Below are 17,404 nucleotides of genomic sequence, written 5' to 3' on the forward strand. Positions count from 1 at the left end.
TCAGGAAATACACAGACCACCACTAAGATACTCCATGAGAAGATCAACCCCAAGACACATAATCGTCAGATTCTCCAAGGCTGAAATGAAGGAAACAATGTTAAGGGCAGCCAGAGAGAAAGGTCAGGTCACCTACAAAGGGAAGCCCATCAGACTAACAGCAGATCTCTCTGCAGAAACCCTACAAGCCAGAAGAGAGTGGGGGCCAATATTCAACATTCTTAAAGAAAGGATTTTTCAACCCAGAGTTTCATATCCAGGCAAACAAAGCTTCAGAAGCAAAGGAGAAATAAAATCCTTTCCAGACAAGCAAATGCAGAGGGATTTTGTCACCACCAGGCAGCCCTTACAAGAACTCCTGAAGGAAGCACTAAATATGGAAAGGAAAAACTGGTACCAGCCACTGCAAAAACACACCAAAATATAATGACCAATGACACTATGAAGAAACTGCATCAACTAATGTGCAAAAAAACCAGCTAGCATCATGATGACTGGATCAAATTCACACATAACAATATTTAGTCTTAAATATAAATGGGCTAAATGCCCCAATTAAAAAACATAGACTGGCAAATTGGATGAAGAGTCAAGACCCATTGGTGTGCTTTATTCAGGACACCCATCTGACATGCAAAGACATACATAGGCTCAAAATAAAGGGTTGGAGGAGTATTTACCAAGCAAATGGAAAGAAAAAAAAAAGCAGGGGTTGAAATACTAGTCTCTGATAAAACAGACATAAAACCAACAAAGATAAAAAAAAGACAAAGAAGTGCATTATATAACGGTAAAGGGATCAATTCCACAGGAAGAGCTAACTATCCTAAATATATGTGGACCCAATATAGGAGCACCCAGATTCATAAAACAAGTTCTTAGAGACCTAGAAAGAGACTCAGACTCCCACGCAATAATAGTGGGACTCTTTAACACCCTACTGTCAATACTAGACAGATCAATGAGATAGAAAATTAACAAGGATATTCAGGACTTGAACTCAGCTCTGGATCAAGCGGACCTCACAGACATCTACAAACTCTTCACCACTAATCAACAGAATATACATTCTTCTCAGCGCCGCATGGCACTTATTCTAAAATCGATCACATAAATGGAAGTAAAACACTCCTCAGCAAATGCAAAAGAACAGAAATCCTAACAGTCTCAGACCACAGTGCAATCAAGTAAGAACTCAGGATAAGAAACTCACCCAAAATGGCACAATTACATGGAAATTGAAGAACCTGCTCCTGAATGACTCCTGAGTAAGTAACAAAATGAAGGCAGAAATAAAGAAGTTCTTTGAAACCAATGAGAACAAACAGACAATGTACCAGAGATTCTGCTAAAGCAGTGTGTAGAGGGAAATTTATAGCACTAAATGCCCATATCAGAAAGCTGGAAAGATATGAAATTGAAACCCTAATATCACAATTAAAAGAACTAAAGAAGGAAGAGCAAACAAATTCAAAAGCTAGCAGAAGACAAGAAACAACTAAGATCAGAGCAGAACTGAAGGAGATAGAGACAGGAAGAACCCTTCAAAAAATAAAAATAAACGAATCCAGGAGCTGGATTTTTGGAAAAAAATTACAAAATAAATAGACTGCTAGCTAGACTAATGAAGAATAAAGAGAGAAGAATCAAATAGACACAATAAAAATGATAAAGGGGATATCACCACTGATCCCACAGAAATAAAAACTACCATCAGAGAGTACTATAAACACCTCTATGCAAATAAACTAGAAAATCTAGAAGAAACGGATAAATTCCTGGACACATACACCCTCCCCAGACTAAACCAGGAAGAAGTCGAATCCCTGAATAGACCAATAACAAGTTCTGAAATTGAGGCAGTAATCAATAGCCTACCAACCACAAAAGGCCCAGGACCAGACTGATTCACAGCCAAATTCTACCAGAGGTACAAAGAGGAGCTGGTACCAATCCTTCTGAAAATATTCCAAACAATTGAAAAAGAGGGACTCCTCTCTAACTCATTTTATGGGGCCAGCATCATCCTGATACCAAAAGCTGGCAGAGACACAACAAAAAAAGAAAATTTCAGGCCAATATCCCTGATGCCCATTGATGCAAAAATCCTTAATAAAATATTGGTCAACCGAATCCAGCAGCACATCAAAAAGCTTAACCACCATGATCAAGTGAGCTTCATCCCTGGGATGCAAAGCTGGTTCAACATATGCAAATCAATAAAAGTAATCCATCACATAAACAGAACCAATGACAAAAACCACATAAGTAACTCAACAGATGCAGAAAAGGCCTTCAACAAAATTCAACATCCCTTCATGTTAAAAACTCTCAATAAACTATTGATGAAACATATCTCAAAATAATAAGAGCTATTTATGACAGACCCATAGCCAATATCATATTGAATGGGCAAAAGCTGGAAGCACTCCCTCTGAAAACCAGCACAAGACAAGGATGCCCTCTCTCACCACTCCTATTCAACAAAGTATTGGAAGTTCTGGCCAGGGCAACTAGGCAAGAGAAAGAAATAAAGAGTATTTAAATAGGAAGAGAGGAAGTCAAATGGTCTCTGTTTGCAGGTGACATGATTGTATATTTAGAAAAGCCCATTGTCTCAGTCCAAAATCTCCTTAACCTGATAAGCAACTTCAGCAAAATCTCAGGATACAAAATCAACATGCAAAAATCACAAGCATTCCTATACACCGAAAATAGACAAGCAGAGAGCCAAATCATGAGTGAACTCCCATTCATAACTGCTACAAAGGGAATAAAATATCTACGAATACAACCTACAATGGACGTGAAGGACCTCTTCAAGGAGAACTACTGTGAAAATGGCCACATTGCCCAAAGTAATTTATAGATTCAATGCTATCCCCATCAAGCTACCACTGACATTCTTCACAGAATTAGAAAAAACTACTTTAAATTTCATGTGAAACCAAAAATGAGCCTGTATAGCCAAGACAGTCCTAAGCAAAAATAACAAAGCTGGAGGCATCACACTACCTGACTTCAAACTATACTACAAGGCTATAGTAACCAAAACAGCATGGTACTGGTACCAAAAAAGATATATAGAACAATGCAACAGAACAGAGACCCCAGAAATAACTCCACACATCTACAACCATGTGATCTTTCACAAACCTGACAAATACAAGCAATAGGGAAATGATTCCCTATTTAATAAACAGTGCTGGGAAAACTGGCTAGCCATATACAGAAAACAGAAACTGGACCCCTTCCTTATACCTTATAAAAAATTAAGATAGATTAAAGACTTAAATGTAAAACCCAAAACCATAAAAACCTAGAAGAAAACCTAGGCAATACCATTCAGGACACAGTCATGGGCAATGATTTCATGACTAAAACACCAAAAGCAATCACAACAAAAGCCAAAATTGACAAATGGGATCTAATCAAACTAAAGAGCTTCTACACAGGAAAAGAAACTATCATCAGAGTGAACAGGCAACCTACAGAATGGGAGAAAATTTCTGCAATCTAACCATCTGACAAAGGGCTATTATCCAGAATCTACAAGGAACATAAACAAATTTACATGAGAAAGAAAAATCCCATCAAAAAGTGGGCAAAGGATATGAACAGACAATTCACAAAAGAAGACATTTATGCAGCCAAAAACATATGAAAAAAAGCTCTTCATCACTGGTCATTAGACAAATGCAAATCACACCACAATGAGATACCATCTCACACCAGTCAGAATAGTGATTATTAAAAAGTCAGGAAACAAAAGATGCTGGAGAAGATGTGGAGAAATAGGAATGCTTTTACACTACTGGTGGGACTGTAAATTAGTTCAACCATTGTGGAAGACAGTGTGGCGATTCCTCAAGGATCTAGAACCAGAAATACCATTTGCCCCAGCAATCCCATTACTAGGTATATACCCAAAGGATTATAAACCATTCTACTATAAAGACACATGCACATGTATGTTTATTGCAGCACTATTTACAATAGCAAAGAATTGGAACCAACCCAAATCTCCATCCTGATAGACTGGATAAAGAAAATGTGGCACATATACACCATGGAATACTATGCAGCCATAAAAAAGAATGAGTTCATGTCCTTTGCAGGGACATGGGTGAAGCTGGAAACCATCATTCTCAGCAAACTAACACAGGAACAGAAAATCAAACACCACATGTTCTCACTCATAAGTGGGAGTTGAACAATGAGAACACATGGACACAGGGAGGGGGAACAACACACACCAGGGCCTGTTGGGGGGTGGGGGCAAGGGGAGGGAGAGCATTAGGACAAATACCTAATGCATGTGGGGCTTAAAACCTAGATGACGGGTTGATAGGTGCAGCAAACTACCACAGCACATGCATAGCTATGTAACAAACCTGCACATTCTGCACCTGTATCCCAGAACTTAAAATAAAATTAAATTAAAAAAAGACAAAAAACAAACAAAACAAAACGGGAGTTTCTCTGCACAAGCTCTGAGACGTGACTTGCTCCTCCTTGCCTTCCACCAGGATTGTGAGGCCTCACTAGCCATGTGGAACTGTAAATCCAATAAACCTCTTTCTTTTGTAAATTGCCCAGTCCCCTATATGTCTTTATCAGCAGCATGAAAATGGACTAATACAGCTATCAAGCACAGGTTTTCTGAAAAACGAATGAAGGAAGGCTGTGTCTTTAAGGAAAACAATGTATTTGCAGCCAATGATAAAATTTGGGCTTTCGATAAAGAATTAGAATCTTGGAAAACTTGACTCTGACACCACAAAGTTGACAGCTTCCCAATACTTAGGCTTTTCTCATAAGATAGGTGATGTTTTAAAAAATGTGATTTGAAAAAAATTGTAGAATAAAATGTGTCAACATTTGGAAGATCTGCATAACTCAGTGAATATTTCCCAAATGACCAAAATGCATGAAATTTACATTTGAAAGATTTTAATACTATAAAAGGTTCATTGATACGGTTTCAGATTCTATCATTAAACTTTAAGACTTAAACCACCACTGGTCAAGTTTTGATGTAGTATTAATGATCTGAAAATACTCCTTTTCAACTATGTATCTGTGTGAGGCTGAATTTGCTTCATGTACTTCAACCCAAACATTGTATTACAATAAATTAAATGCAGAAGAATATACAAGAATTTAGCTGTCCTCTATTCAGTCAGATAGTAAAGAAATTGCAAAAATAAAAAACAATGCAACTTTTTGGTAATTTTATTGTTTTGGAATATAGTTATTTTCATAAAAGTGTTATTCATGTCAAAATACAGTGCTTTTGTACTGTTATTTTAAAATACCTTAAAATCTTATTTCAATTTCGAATATGACAAATATTAATAGCTATAACCCATATAACAGAAGTTCTTTGGATCTTTAATAATTTTCAAGAATGTAAAGGGGTACCAAGATCAAAATGTTTGAAAACTTCAGGTGAGGAGGCAGAATCTGCAAGACTTGCTGACTAACTAGACAAGAGAAGAAAGGCTGGAGGAGGAACTCAGGATGGCTCTTGGATGGTACTTGAAATAGGCAATACAGGAAATGAAGACAGTTTAGGTTGAGGGGATGGGAGAAGGAGGGGTAAAAAGATTTGGTTTAATCTGAGGTGGTGAGTCCTACATGAAATTTATGAAAAATCGGGAACTCAGAAAAGTGGTCTAGTCTAGAAATACAGAATGGCATATTTTGTGTCAGTTTGAGCTGGGGGAGAGGATTAGCTTAGAATCACCTAATTTTGAACACCTACTATGGTATGATAAAAGAGGTCTTCTGACAGAAATTTAGTGAATGTCAATGCATTTAAGGTCTGAGCAGAGCTGCTGCAAACAGTTAGTGAAGCTGCACTGCACCGTGCCAAGGAGGGCCTATCACATAGACTACATATGATATGAATTGATGCCCCCTAGAGCTGTGCACAATTTGCAAAACTAAATGTGGCAACCCTAAAGAGGAACCGAGCTAGACAGACAAAGGACTGGTCAGAGAGGCAAAGTCCTTGGAATAAAAGGTCGTATCATGCATTCAAATTCAGAGAATTTCTTTAGAAGATGGTTATCAAAAAGAAATACTAAAGACAGGTCAAATAAACTAGGTTAAAAGAAAGACAAATAAGAACTTTGTTAAATCCTGAATGGGTGGCAAGCAACATTAAGTATAGCCTTTTAAATGTAGGTGGCTGTCAAAGAAAAAAAAGCTTAAGGATGGTATATGGAGGAAGTATGGTTTTTGGTTTTAAAGATGAAGATGTGTTTATATTCATAGGCTGAGGGGGAAGATGACATTAGAAAAGAAATAAAAATAATAAACTGGTGTTTACCATATTTGTGGCACTATGCTAGGCATTTATATATGTAGGAGAGAAGAAATAATAAAAGAAAAAGCAAGGATCAGGAAGCATTGAGATAAATACTATAGGTAGAGTAGAGGGACTGTCCTTAAATAGTAAGGTGATCAGAGAGGTAAGGATGGATGTGGTCGACAGGTAAAGTATAACAATTTTACAATACTGCTGCAGACATTACTGTTGAGTGATAACGCATCATTTATCTCTTCTGATTCCGACTTCTGACTCAGATTACACATGGTCCAATCTAGCTAACATTTGTGGAGTTAATATCAGGTTATTTAGGGGTTGACTGGTCAGTCTGTGGATGATAACCAGAGCCTTTTAGCTCTCTTTCTGTGACGTATGTGGAAATTAAACTGTTCACTAGCAACTCTGCTCTAGTGGCTCTCTAGAAAAAGGAGAAAAAAAAAGTGCTAAGAATATCATACATTAACTAGACATCAAACCACTTACCTACAATTAAACTAATTTTGGCCAGTTTGGGCTAGGTATAACATATCGTGCCTTCAGACAGAAAAAGGTAAGACTTCCATTTAGCTGAAGTGGTTTCATGAAGACAGAAAATTCAGCCTTACTCCTGACAAATGGAAGTTTGTAGTATCTGAATTTCCCTATGCCCAATATGTTTCAACTAAAACATGCAATTCAAGGCTAAGTTGAGCCTCTTACTTCAATAGAAAAACATAACTTGCTTTTAGTAAGTCAACTAAACATTTAACACTCATGGAAATCTACCACCATATTAAGCAACCAAAATACAGAGAAGTTAAGTCTGAACGTTGAGACAGCAAAACAGTTATTTAAAGATTTTTATATTTTCAAACCCAACATTGTAAAACAACGTAACTTCATACAACCTAACATCATAAAACAAAAATTATCTTAGTAACAAAAACAAGACCAACATTACACTCTCCATTTCTAATCAACATTCTAAGACAAGTTCTGAAAGAAAAAGAAAATTCTAAATCTCCTAAAAAATTAAACACTTTTACTGTTGTAAGATACAGATTAGTTCAGTTCAACAGCATTTACTGTATGCTTCCTATATGCCAGGTAGGGTGTTAGGTACTTAAAGATACACAAAAGAGAGTTTAAGTAGATTTATATTATATATAAATTGTTTTTCATAGCTCTATTTTTCCTTATTTTGACTGCTTACTTTTACATATAATATTTGATAACATAAAATGTTCCATTTTAAATAAATGAAATTACAATAATTTTTTCAGCCATTATGAATCTAAGCACCCAACTTGCAACCCATTTTTAAACTTTATTACAGAAATTTTGAAACATACATTAACCCTCATGTACCTAATATCAGAAACTTAGCTTTAAAAATAACATTCTAGTGCTCGCTTCAGCAGCACATATACCAAAATTGGAACGATACAGAGAAGATTAGTATGGCCACTACAAAACGATGGTATTCAAAAATTAACATTCTACCATTCTTATTTTTTCTATAATCCCTTCAGCTTCCCTCCGACCCCCTCTTTTGCTGGAGTAGTTTGAAGCAAATTCTAGACACCCACAATTTCACCTGAAAACACAACAGTATGTATGTATCCCTAAAAAATAAGGGATTTTTTGTTTTAATCAGCACAAGTTTTCCTGAGCCTTCATGATTATTCTATTTGATGCCAACTGTCCTTCTTCATTACCTCAGGATGCTCTTTAAGGTTTTGGTATGTTGTCTCTACATTTTTGGTTAGATAATTTATATATGCTTATATTCCCATTTATAGGAATATGACTCCATACCTGCAGTTCTCAGTACTCCATACTGCAGAGTTCCCTTTAATTGTAACCTAAGCATTTTTGTTTGGCTATTTCATTACCTCCAACTTTAAAGTCTCAGAAAACACCATTCTACATCTGTTTCTTAACGAGAATAACAACATAAAAAAAGGCATAAAAGGAAATTTAAGGATTCAAAATGTCTTTTAAAAAGATAACAGCTGGGCATGGTGGCTCACACTTGTAATCCCAGCACTTTGGGAGGCTGAGGTGGGCAGACTGCTTGAGCCCAGGAGACCAGCCTGGGCAACATGGTGAAACCCCATCTTTATAAAAACAAAACAAAACAAACAAACAAAAGAACAAAAAACCCCAAAAATTAGCCAGGTGTGGTGGTGTGCCTGTAGTCCCAGCTACTTGGGAGGCTGAGGTGGGAGGATCACCTGAGCCTGGGAATTTGAGGCTACAGTGAGCTGTGACTGCTCCACTGCACTCCAGCCTGGGTAATGAGAGTGAGGTCCTGTCTTAAAACAACAACAACAACAAATTATAGATTTTGGAATATCACTCTAGATTTATGGTTCACAGATTGCATTTCAAATTGAAGATTGGTGTTACTGAAATGTATGAACTGGCTGAATGACAAGGAATAAAGAATGGCTAGAGCCAACATGTATTTTAATAATTTTTAACCAAATGAGTCTATGCATCATTTCCGAATCCATTTAGCTGCTTCGCAGTTATAAATGCAAACAGGGATTGAATACTCTCTAAAAATTTCTAAAGACGTTTAAGATAGTGTAAAAAAATAAAAACAGAATATTGCAGAATCACCTAGGTGCTTACTATCTGTCTCAACCAAAAAAGTAGTATGCAATGGTTTTATTTATAAAGTTCTTCCTCTCTCCAAGCAGAGCACTCAGGAAGACAGTGCTGTGAAAATACTGTTGTGTCATGAAATTAAGTTTATAGCGTTTCAGTCATCAATTTGGAATTCCCTTAATCAGACCACCACAAATGGCAGAGGAACAGTGTATGAGTAAGAGCTATTAGCATGGTTTTCCATTTGATTTTTCTTTCTGCCACTCATGTCCTATTCTGGACGATAGTACATTTTTCTCTGGATGTTTTCTAGTCCAAGAAAAATCACCTCTTCAAAATCATCAATGACTCTTATTTTTTTTTCACCAAATACTTAAGCACATATCTTTTGACAATACTTTTTGACTAATCAATGAAAATGAATAAATTTAAATCAAATTTTCTCTTTAGGAACCCCCAGGTTTCTATAATGACTCCACTGCAAAATCATTTTTTAGAAATCCAAGATTTTACTAGCTACACGTCTGCAATAGAACAACTAGATTATCCACCCAATGCTAACATCCTTAAAAAAAAAAAAAAGGTGAAATTTTACAGAATTTTTAAAACTAGGGGGGAAAACTTTTTCTAAGGTATCGTTAGAAAAGATCATGTTTTTAAGAGGCTGTTTAAGAAATCAAACTTAAAAACTAGATAAGAAATGCAAGTCCCGATAAAACAAGTAGTGTTTAAAAATGCAGCATGAACATTAAAATAAAAATTTCAAATTCTTTGTTGATATCTAGTAGAAAAATTCAGTTAGAAAACTTTTTTTTTTTTTTTTTTTTTTGAGACAGTCTTGCTCTGCTACCCAAAGTGGAGTGCACTGGCGCGATCTCAGTTCACTGCAACCTTCACCTTTAGCATTCAAGTGATTCTCCGGCCTCAGCCTCCCGAGTAGCTGGGACTACAGGCGCCGCCACCACCCCTGGCTAATTTTTGTATTTTTAGTGGAGACGGGGTTTCACCATGTTGGCCAGGCTGGTCTCAAACTCCTGGCCTCAAGTGATCCGTTCACCTTGGCCTCCCAAAGTGCTGGGATTATAGGAGTGAGCCACTGTGCCTGACCAGAAGACTTTTGAGTATTTTTTGGGTAGGTTCTTAGATCTCTAATACAGACTTTGAGTTTAGGTGCTGATTAAAAGCATATACACATATTTTTTTTGTAACTAAATGACTACATGTTTTAAATTAAATTTTACCCTTAACATTTTTTGAATATTTAGCATTTCTTCTCAAGGAGCCCAAAAATTTATGCTTCAGCTGAAGACACACAGTTTCAAAACTAATCAAAATGGGGCCAATACAACAGGACATCAGAGCACTAAGTAGGTTCCTCTATTTTCAGCAGTATAGAACAGACAAAATACTAACATGTGGTTTCACATGTGCCTACTTGTGGTAATATTCTTATATTTTCTTGTTCATATGAAGTACTTAAAATGCAAATTCCTTGGCTAACTATAAAGATGTATATTTTGCTGGTCTGGGGTGGGAACCCTGGATGCCACTATGTGGTTCACCTAGTAAATGTCAATAAACATTACCTACAAAATTTCTGAGTGTCATCCTTAGACCAACAGCACTGGTGTGACCTGCAAGCTTATTAGAAATGAGCCACACCCAGATATAATGAATAAGAAATTCTGAGGATGGGGCCCAGGAAACTGTTTTAATAAATTCTACCAGTGATTCTTCTTTCTATCACCATATTACAGCTTTAATGATCTTTCTTTGGTATTTGACACCCTAGCTAGGAACTGGTTATGTGCTATGCAACATTATGGACAAATTCCAGGTTAGTGATATACATCAGAACTAGCATTTTCATGCCATCTTGAAGGCCAGGGGTTGTCTTCTGGCAAATGTGACAATTTTGAGGAGTATAAACTGTTCTGTATCTTAATATCTTGAAGTCCTTCCTAAGGACATAAAATTACATGTCCTGTGCTGGAGTTAAATTTGCCTAAGCTAACATCATGTGCTTATAATATGCTTTTCTGTTTTTTGTTTTTTTTTTTCCTTTTTGGAGACAGGGTCTCACTCTTTTGCACAGGCTAGAGTGCAGTGGTGTGATCATAGCTCTTTGCAGCCTTGAACTCCTGGGCTCATGCAATCTTCCCACCCCAGCTTCTGGAGTAGCTGAGACTACAGGTGCATGCCACCATAACTGGCTAATTTTTGTTATTTTTTTTTTTGTAGAGACGGGGTCTTGTTATGTTGCAAAGAGTCGTCTTGAACTCCTGGGCTCAAGTGATCCTCCTATTCTGGCCTCCCAAAATGCTAGGATTACAGGTGTGAGCCACCTTGCTCAGCCTAAAATGTGCTTTTCAATGAACACAGAGGCATTCTATTTTTTTTTTTTTTTTGAGATGGAGTCTCACTCTATCTATCACCCAGGCTGGGGTGTAGTGGTGTGATCTTGGCTCACTGCAACCTCTGCCTCCTGGGTTCAAGCAATTCTCCTGCCTCAGCCTCCTGAATAGCTGGGGTTACAGGCGCCTGCTACCATGCCTAATTTTTGTAGTTTTAGTAGAGACAGGGTTTCACCATGTTGATCAGGCTGGTTTTGAAATCCTGACCTCAAATGATCCGCCTGCCTCGGCCTCCCAAAGTGCTAGGATTATAGGCGTGAGCCACCGTGCCCAGCCCCATTTGTTTTTTTTTCAAGCCAGGCTTCATCCAGAAAAAAGAATCTGTATCCTTGCTTCATCTATAGAAATATAATATAAATAAATTTAGCAAGTGATACTTCCTCAAACTTGTTTCCTCTTTCCTCCTGTTATCTCTACTCCGATTTCCTTCTACTGTGCTTTTTCTACGTTCTTAAATATTTATGAATCTCATTGTTTCTTTCTCTCAACTGTATGTTTTAAAGTTTCATCTAGTTTTAAAGATCTCACCATTGTTACTCCCATTTCATTTTTCTTATTTGCTCTATTTACCAGTGATGGATATTTAGCTAGGCTATCTCCAAATCCCCACTATTACAAACTAGGCAGCTACAAAGACTATATCCTCAAAGATCTGTTTAAAAATTCCTCTGAGCGCTGGGTCAGAGGGATTAAACACTTCTGATTTAATTATTGACTGGTTTACAGAATGACAATATTAGTTTACACTCACATCATAAGTACACAGATATCTACACCATACCCAACACTTGGCATCAGAAAACTTTTAAATATTTGTCATTTTGATGGGTGAAAAATTGTATCTCATTTACTTTCATTTTTTTCTGATTACTAGTGAGTTTGTCCATCTTCTCATCTACCTGTTAGCACTTGGCTACCCTTTATTTAAATTGTCTGTTAGTATCTTTTACCTATTTTTTAAAAGCTATTGTTCTTTGTTTCTGTTAACTTTTAGGAGTTCTTAATATATTACAGGTATTATTCCCTTTAGGTTTTAAAAGTTCCAAAGCTGACATCTGACTTTTAACTCTGTGTATAGTTCTTTTAACAGAAATCTTTAATTCTGATGTAATCAAATCTACTAAATTTGAACATTATGTTCTATGATCCCTATGATGTAGTTATTCTCCAAAATTTCTACTATTCACATTTATTTATTTATTTATTTATTTTCAGATAGAGTCTCACTGTGTCACCGAGGCTGGAGTGCAGTGGCACGATCTTGGCTCACTGAAACCTCCGCCTCCTGGGTTCAAGTGATTCTCCCGCCTCAGCCTCCCGAGTAGCTGGGACTACAGGTGTCCACCACCATACCAGCTAATTTTTGTATTTTTGGTAGAGGCAGGATTTCACCATGTTGGCCAGGCTGGTCTTGAACTCCTGACCAAAGTGCTGGGATTACAGGCATGAGCCACCATACCCAGCCTACTATTCACTAAATATAAGTGAATATTCACTAAATATAAGTGTTATGTTTCTTATTTAGGTCTTTAATCCTTCAAGACTTAGCCTTTGCATATAAAGTTGAAAGTAGGGATGTAGCTTTTTTTTTCCAAATAGCCAGTACTCCTACTAAATCTAAGTAATCATCTTCTTTAAGCAACCTCACTACCTAGTTGTGCCACATCATATACCAAGTTGTCAAATATACATGAATCTTTCTGAGATTACTAGTTTATACCAATCTATTTGCCTTTCTTTTGCTAGCATTATGTTGTTTTTATTAGTATAATTTTACAGTAACTCTCAATTACCTTGTAGGTCTAGTGTTCCTTCCTTCCTTTTTGTCAAAACTGACTCAGCTAATTCTAGACCTGTATTGGTCTATGCTAACTTTAAAATGAATTTGTCAGGTTTCTTGAAAAAAAAAAAAAAATTTGAACAGGAGACACTGATGTGCTTTAAAGAAAACAGGCATTACTAGGTTAAGCCATATATCACATAACAATCTTTTATTTTCTAATAAACTTAGATTTTTTTCCCATGAAGGTTTTATGCGTTTTTAATTAAGTTAATTTTTGTTAGACTATTTTCTAAGTGGGTTTCTCATGATAAATGGCAGGGGTTAGAAATTTATGGCTCACAGGCCAAATCCAAGCTTGCCATCTACTTACAAAGAAAGCTTTATTGGAACACAGGCATTGCCATGTCTTGACATGATGTCTAAGGCTGCTTTCATACTACATCAGCAGTTATAGTTATGACAGAGACCATATGGCCCACAAAGCTGAAAACATTTAAAAAAGATTGCTGATCTCTCGGTATAGAAAAAAACAACTGCTTTTTATAAATTAATTTTATATTAGACAACCTTGCTGAATTTTCTCAGTTCTAGTAGTTTGCTGTTTTGGATTTTATACAAATGACTATATCATATACGAATAGTGAACTTTATTTCTTCTTTCTTATCTCCTACTCTTACTTAAATTGTGCTCAAAATTTCTCAATGAAATGTAACTTTTGCTATAGACTTGAAGTACACAGGATGTATCAAGTTAGAATTTCCCTTTATTCTTAGTTTTCTGAGAATCTTTTCATACATAGGTGCAGATCGTTTTCTGTATTACAGTAAATTATTATTTGGCAATTTATGACATATTACTGCATAGTATTTCTTAGATTTTATAGGGAATGGATATTTAACTTTTCTATGCTTTAGTATATGGCATCCTTATTCAACTAGTAGATCCAGTGAAAAATAGGACTCTTAATTGTACTTTTGTCATCTCTAGTACAGCACCTGCATTCACCAATATTTATTGCATGAGTATGGTGTGTTGGGTATTACATAGGGAATTCTGTTTTCTTTCACAGAAAGCCAAGTACTACAGTTGTTGGAATAAATAAAAATGATATTGTGCTATTAGGGAATAAAAGAAAATATAATATTAGTCTTATCTTTTGGGCAAAAATCAGTCATTTTAAGTAGAAAAGATTTCTCAATCTTTAGAACTCATGGTTTTTTTTATATTAATCCACAAACAATTTTGTAATTTCAAAAATAACTTAAAGATATAGCAAGTACATAGCAATCTAAACATTTAGGAAACAACAGTGGTTCTGCTTTGAAGACTAAAAGTAAATGTTCACAAAAAATATTCCTATCTAAACCTTCATCAGTTATGAAATCTCCATAATTCAACCCACATGCTTTTAATATTAACATCTTCTTAAAAGTTCTACTTTTATATTAAGTTCTACCCTTGTACTGCATCCAACTAAGTAGGATAAGAATAAAAATCACATCCATGTAATTAACATATTTAGGTGCCTTCTCATGATATTTTTAAATGAGAAAAAAAAAATTTCATGTAAGATAAAAAAGGATAGAAAATCACTTATAAAAGGTACATTGTAGTTTTATTTTATTTTATTTTATTTTATTTATTTATATTTATTTATTTTTTGGAGAAAGTCGCATTCTGTTGCCCAGGCTGGAAGTACAGTGGCACGATCTCAGCTCACTGCAACCTCTGCCTCCTGGGTTCAAGTGATTCTCGTGCATCAGCCTCCCGAGTAGCTGGGATTACAGGGATGCATCATCACTCCTGGCTAATTTTTGTATTTTTAGTAGAGATGGGGTTTCACCATTTTGGCCAGGCTGATCTTAAACTCCTGACCTCTTGATCTGCCTGCCTTGGCCTCCCAAAGTGCTGGGATTACAGGGATGTGCCACTGCGCCCGCAGGGCATTGTAGTTTTAAATAAAATAAAGTAGCAGATTTTTTTATTTGCTTGGTTAAAATGTACTAAATTGTTATTAGTTTTTTTAAAATATCATTATTTTAAGAATTTCAAAATATATGTTCACAATCCCTTATCAGAACATCTGAAATTCCAAAGCTCCGAAAACTTAAAAATTTTTTCACAGTTCATTTGGTGGTAACCTAACCTGAACTGATATAATGCTATTTATAGTCCTTATTTATCCCACTTAGTGTGAATATCTGCTGAAAAAATATTAATTTGTTTGATTATAAAGTGTCCTTTTGCAGATTATAAAGTGTCCTTTTGCAGAAACAGAAACATTACAGTAATGGAGGGACATGTACCATATTACTTCTTAGAGCTTTGAGAAGTCTGTATATTTAAACACAACTGGCCTTGTGTTGTGATAATGGAGTGTAGATCTATTAGTTCTAAAACAGATAAAAAGATTCCTAATTCTTCTTTCATTTACCCTCAAAAATACCTCATATACTCCTCTATCTCTATTTGTTCTTTTTTATTCTAAAATTTTTCATTTGAATAAATATATTACTTTCACATCAGATTCATTTTGATAAAGAAATATTTTAAGATACTTTTAAAAACCACAAAAAAGCTTCAAGAAATTAAACAAATGTTTAATGATTTGACTGTATCAGACAATGCAACTTTCTCATTTATACCATACATTTATACTATGCCTTAAGATATTTGAATTGGAAACTTTTAGAAGAGTAACATATTAATTAAGAGCAAATTTAGATAGCTTGTATACTAAGAACAAAATACTCAAATATAAAGAAGGCATGAATTTCTGCAATACACATCTAGGTTCTTCTATCATTGTGGATTTGATTATCTAGCATCAAGGGCTTCAGAATCATACAATAAGCCATAAGAAGTGGGAGCACTTACTTAGGAGTAGAAGGACCCCTTGGCCATGTTCCATCTTCATTTTTCTGTTCTATCACTAATACCTGCAAATATGACACAATAAAAGGGTGTTTTTCCATAACTCTGAAGTTAAAATAACTTTAGAAGATAGCTGGATAAACTAAGAAACTAAAGTAACTCTGTGATTATTTAAAGGAAAACAGTAGACAAGGTGAACAGGTAGGTAATCTGCATTTCGATTCCAAAGCTAGGCAGGGGAGACTAAAAGACCTCAAATAACAAGAAATCAGTAATGATAGTGAGAAGGAATCCTAGAAGATAAACTGTAAAGAAACCATTGGTTCCATTAAGTATAAGAAAACTTAAACCAAGTAAACAGAATATAAATTCCTTGAATTTAGAGAATATATTTTCTATTTGTATTTGTAGGTTGAACAGAGAACTCTGTAAATAACAGATGGTCAATAAATGTTTGCAGTTGTTAAACATAGTGACATAGAATCTTGGGTAACTTATTTTTATGCAAATGCAGACGAAGGGTGACACAGACAATTCCAAATTACAGATTATGTAGAATTTATTTGGGGTTTTGAAATTAGTGTGTATTTACATTATCACAATGGAAATTATAGAATCTTTAAATATACAAATGATAGAGTCCCATTTATGAGAATCAGACTGAAGTTCTCTGTTACAGCATGGATGAGGCAGACAGAAATCACCTCTAATAAATAAAAAGTATAGGCTTAGGGAGAGCTATACTTCATTTTAAAACACCCTAAAATCTTTCTTTATATCTTCCAGTCTAATAAGTCTTTCTAGTTTTTGCTATGGATTAGTCTGTGCAAAGAAGAAAAACTTAGCAAAAATAATTAAATTAGCAAAGGAAATATACGATAATACCAATAAAAAGTTAAAATCTACAATTTCCATTGAAAAACTGTAATACAGACAATATGACGTGAAGTAAATCCAAGGCATTATAAATTTGAATACATTTCATTTACTGTTTCATTAAGTCTTTTTCTTAAAGTTGCGATTTCACGACCTACTCTACATGCACTTAGTAATATATTTTTGTGAACTATATGTTTCCAGGTCATTCATAAATTGGCATTTAGAGCCTAGCTATGTAAAATGTAAGCATGTTTCAGAGTATATGTAACAATAAAATGTTGATTTTAAAAAAATTCATGAAATCTTGTTGTTAAAAGAGATGCTAATTAAAATATTAAAGTTAGCTTTAAAAAATCTATTATTTCACACATTAAAAAATGTATTTGTACCATATAAAAAATAAATGTACCATGTACCTAATATACTGATCCCTTCCTGATCACCTTCCTCTCCCTACCTACTAGAGACAAGTAATCACTGTCTCAGTTTTCTGATTTTCATTCTGATATAGCTTTATAAAT

At 35.2% G+C, this 17,404-nt stretch overlaps 1 protein-coding gene and 1 non-coding gene across 8 annotated transcripts in view; one reads left to right on the forward strand and one right to left on the reverse strand.

The window, feature by feature from the left end:
- Positions 1-17,404, reverse strand: part of USP15 (ubiquitin specific peptidase 15) — a 150,715-nt gene that overhangs the window by 62,860 nt on the left and 70,451 nt on the right. For 6 of the 7 annotated variants that reach the window (XM_019039009.4, XM_019039010.4, XM_063693858.1 and 3 more), the window contains one exon: positions 16,008-16,069. In XM_019039009.4, the coding sequence (XP_018894554.1) occupies positions 16,008-16,069 (62 nt within the window). Of the gene's footprint in view, positions 1-5,219; positions 6,756-16,007; positions 16,070-17,404 lie in introns of those variants that run through there. The other variant, XM_019039014.3, reaches the window with a different exon arrangement.
- LOC115930276 (U6 spliceosomal RNA) lies at positions 7,722-7,828 on the forward strand. Its single transcript, XR_004066928.1, has one exon. It is a non-coding gene; the product is annotated as a U6 spliceosomal RNA (small nuclear RNA).

The sequence above is a fragment of the Gorilla gorilla genome, chromosome 10 (genome assembly GCF_029281585.2).
Source record: "Gorilla gorilla gorilla isolate KB3781 chromosome 10, NHGRI_mGorGor1-v2.1_pri, whole genome shotgun sequence".
NCBI classification, from domain to species: Eukaryota; Metazoa; Chordata; class Mammalia; order Primates; family Hominidae; genus Gorilla; species Gorilla gorilla.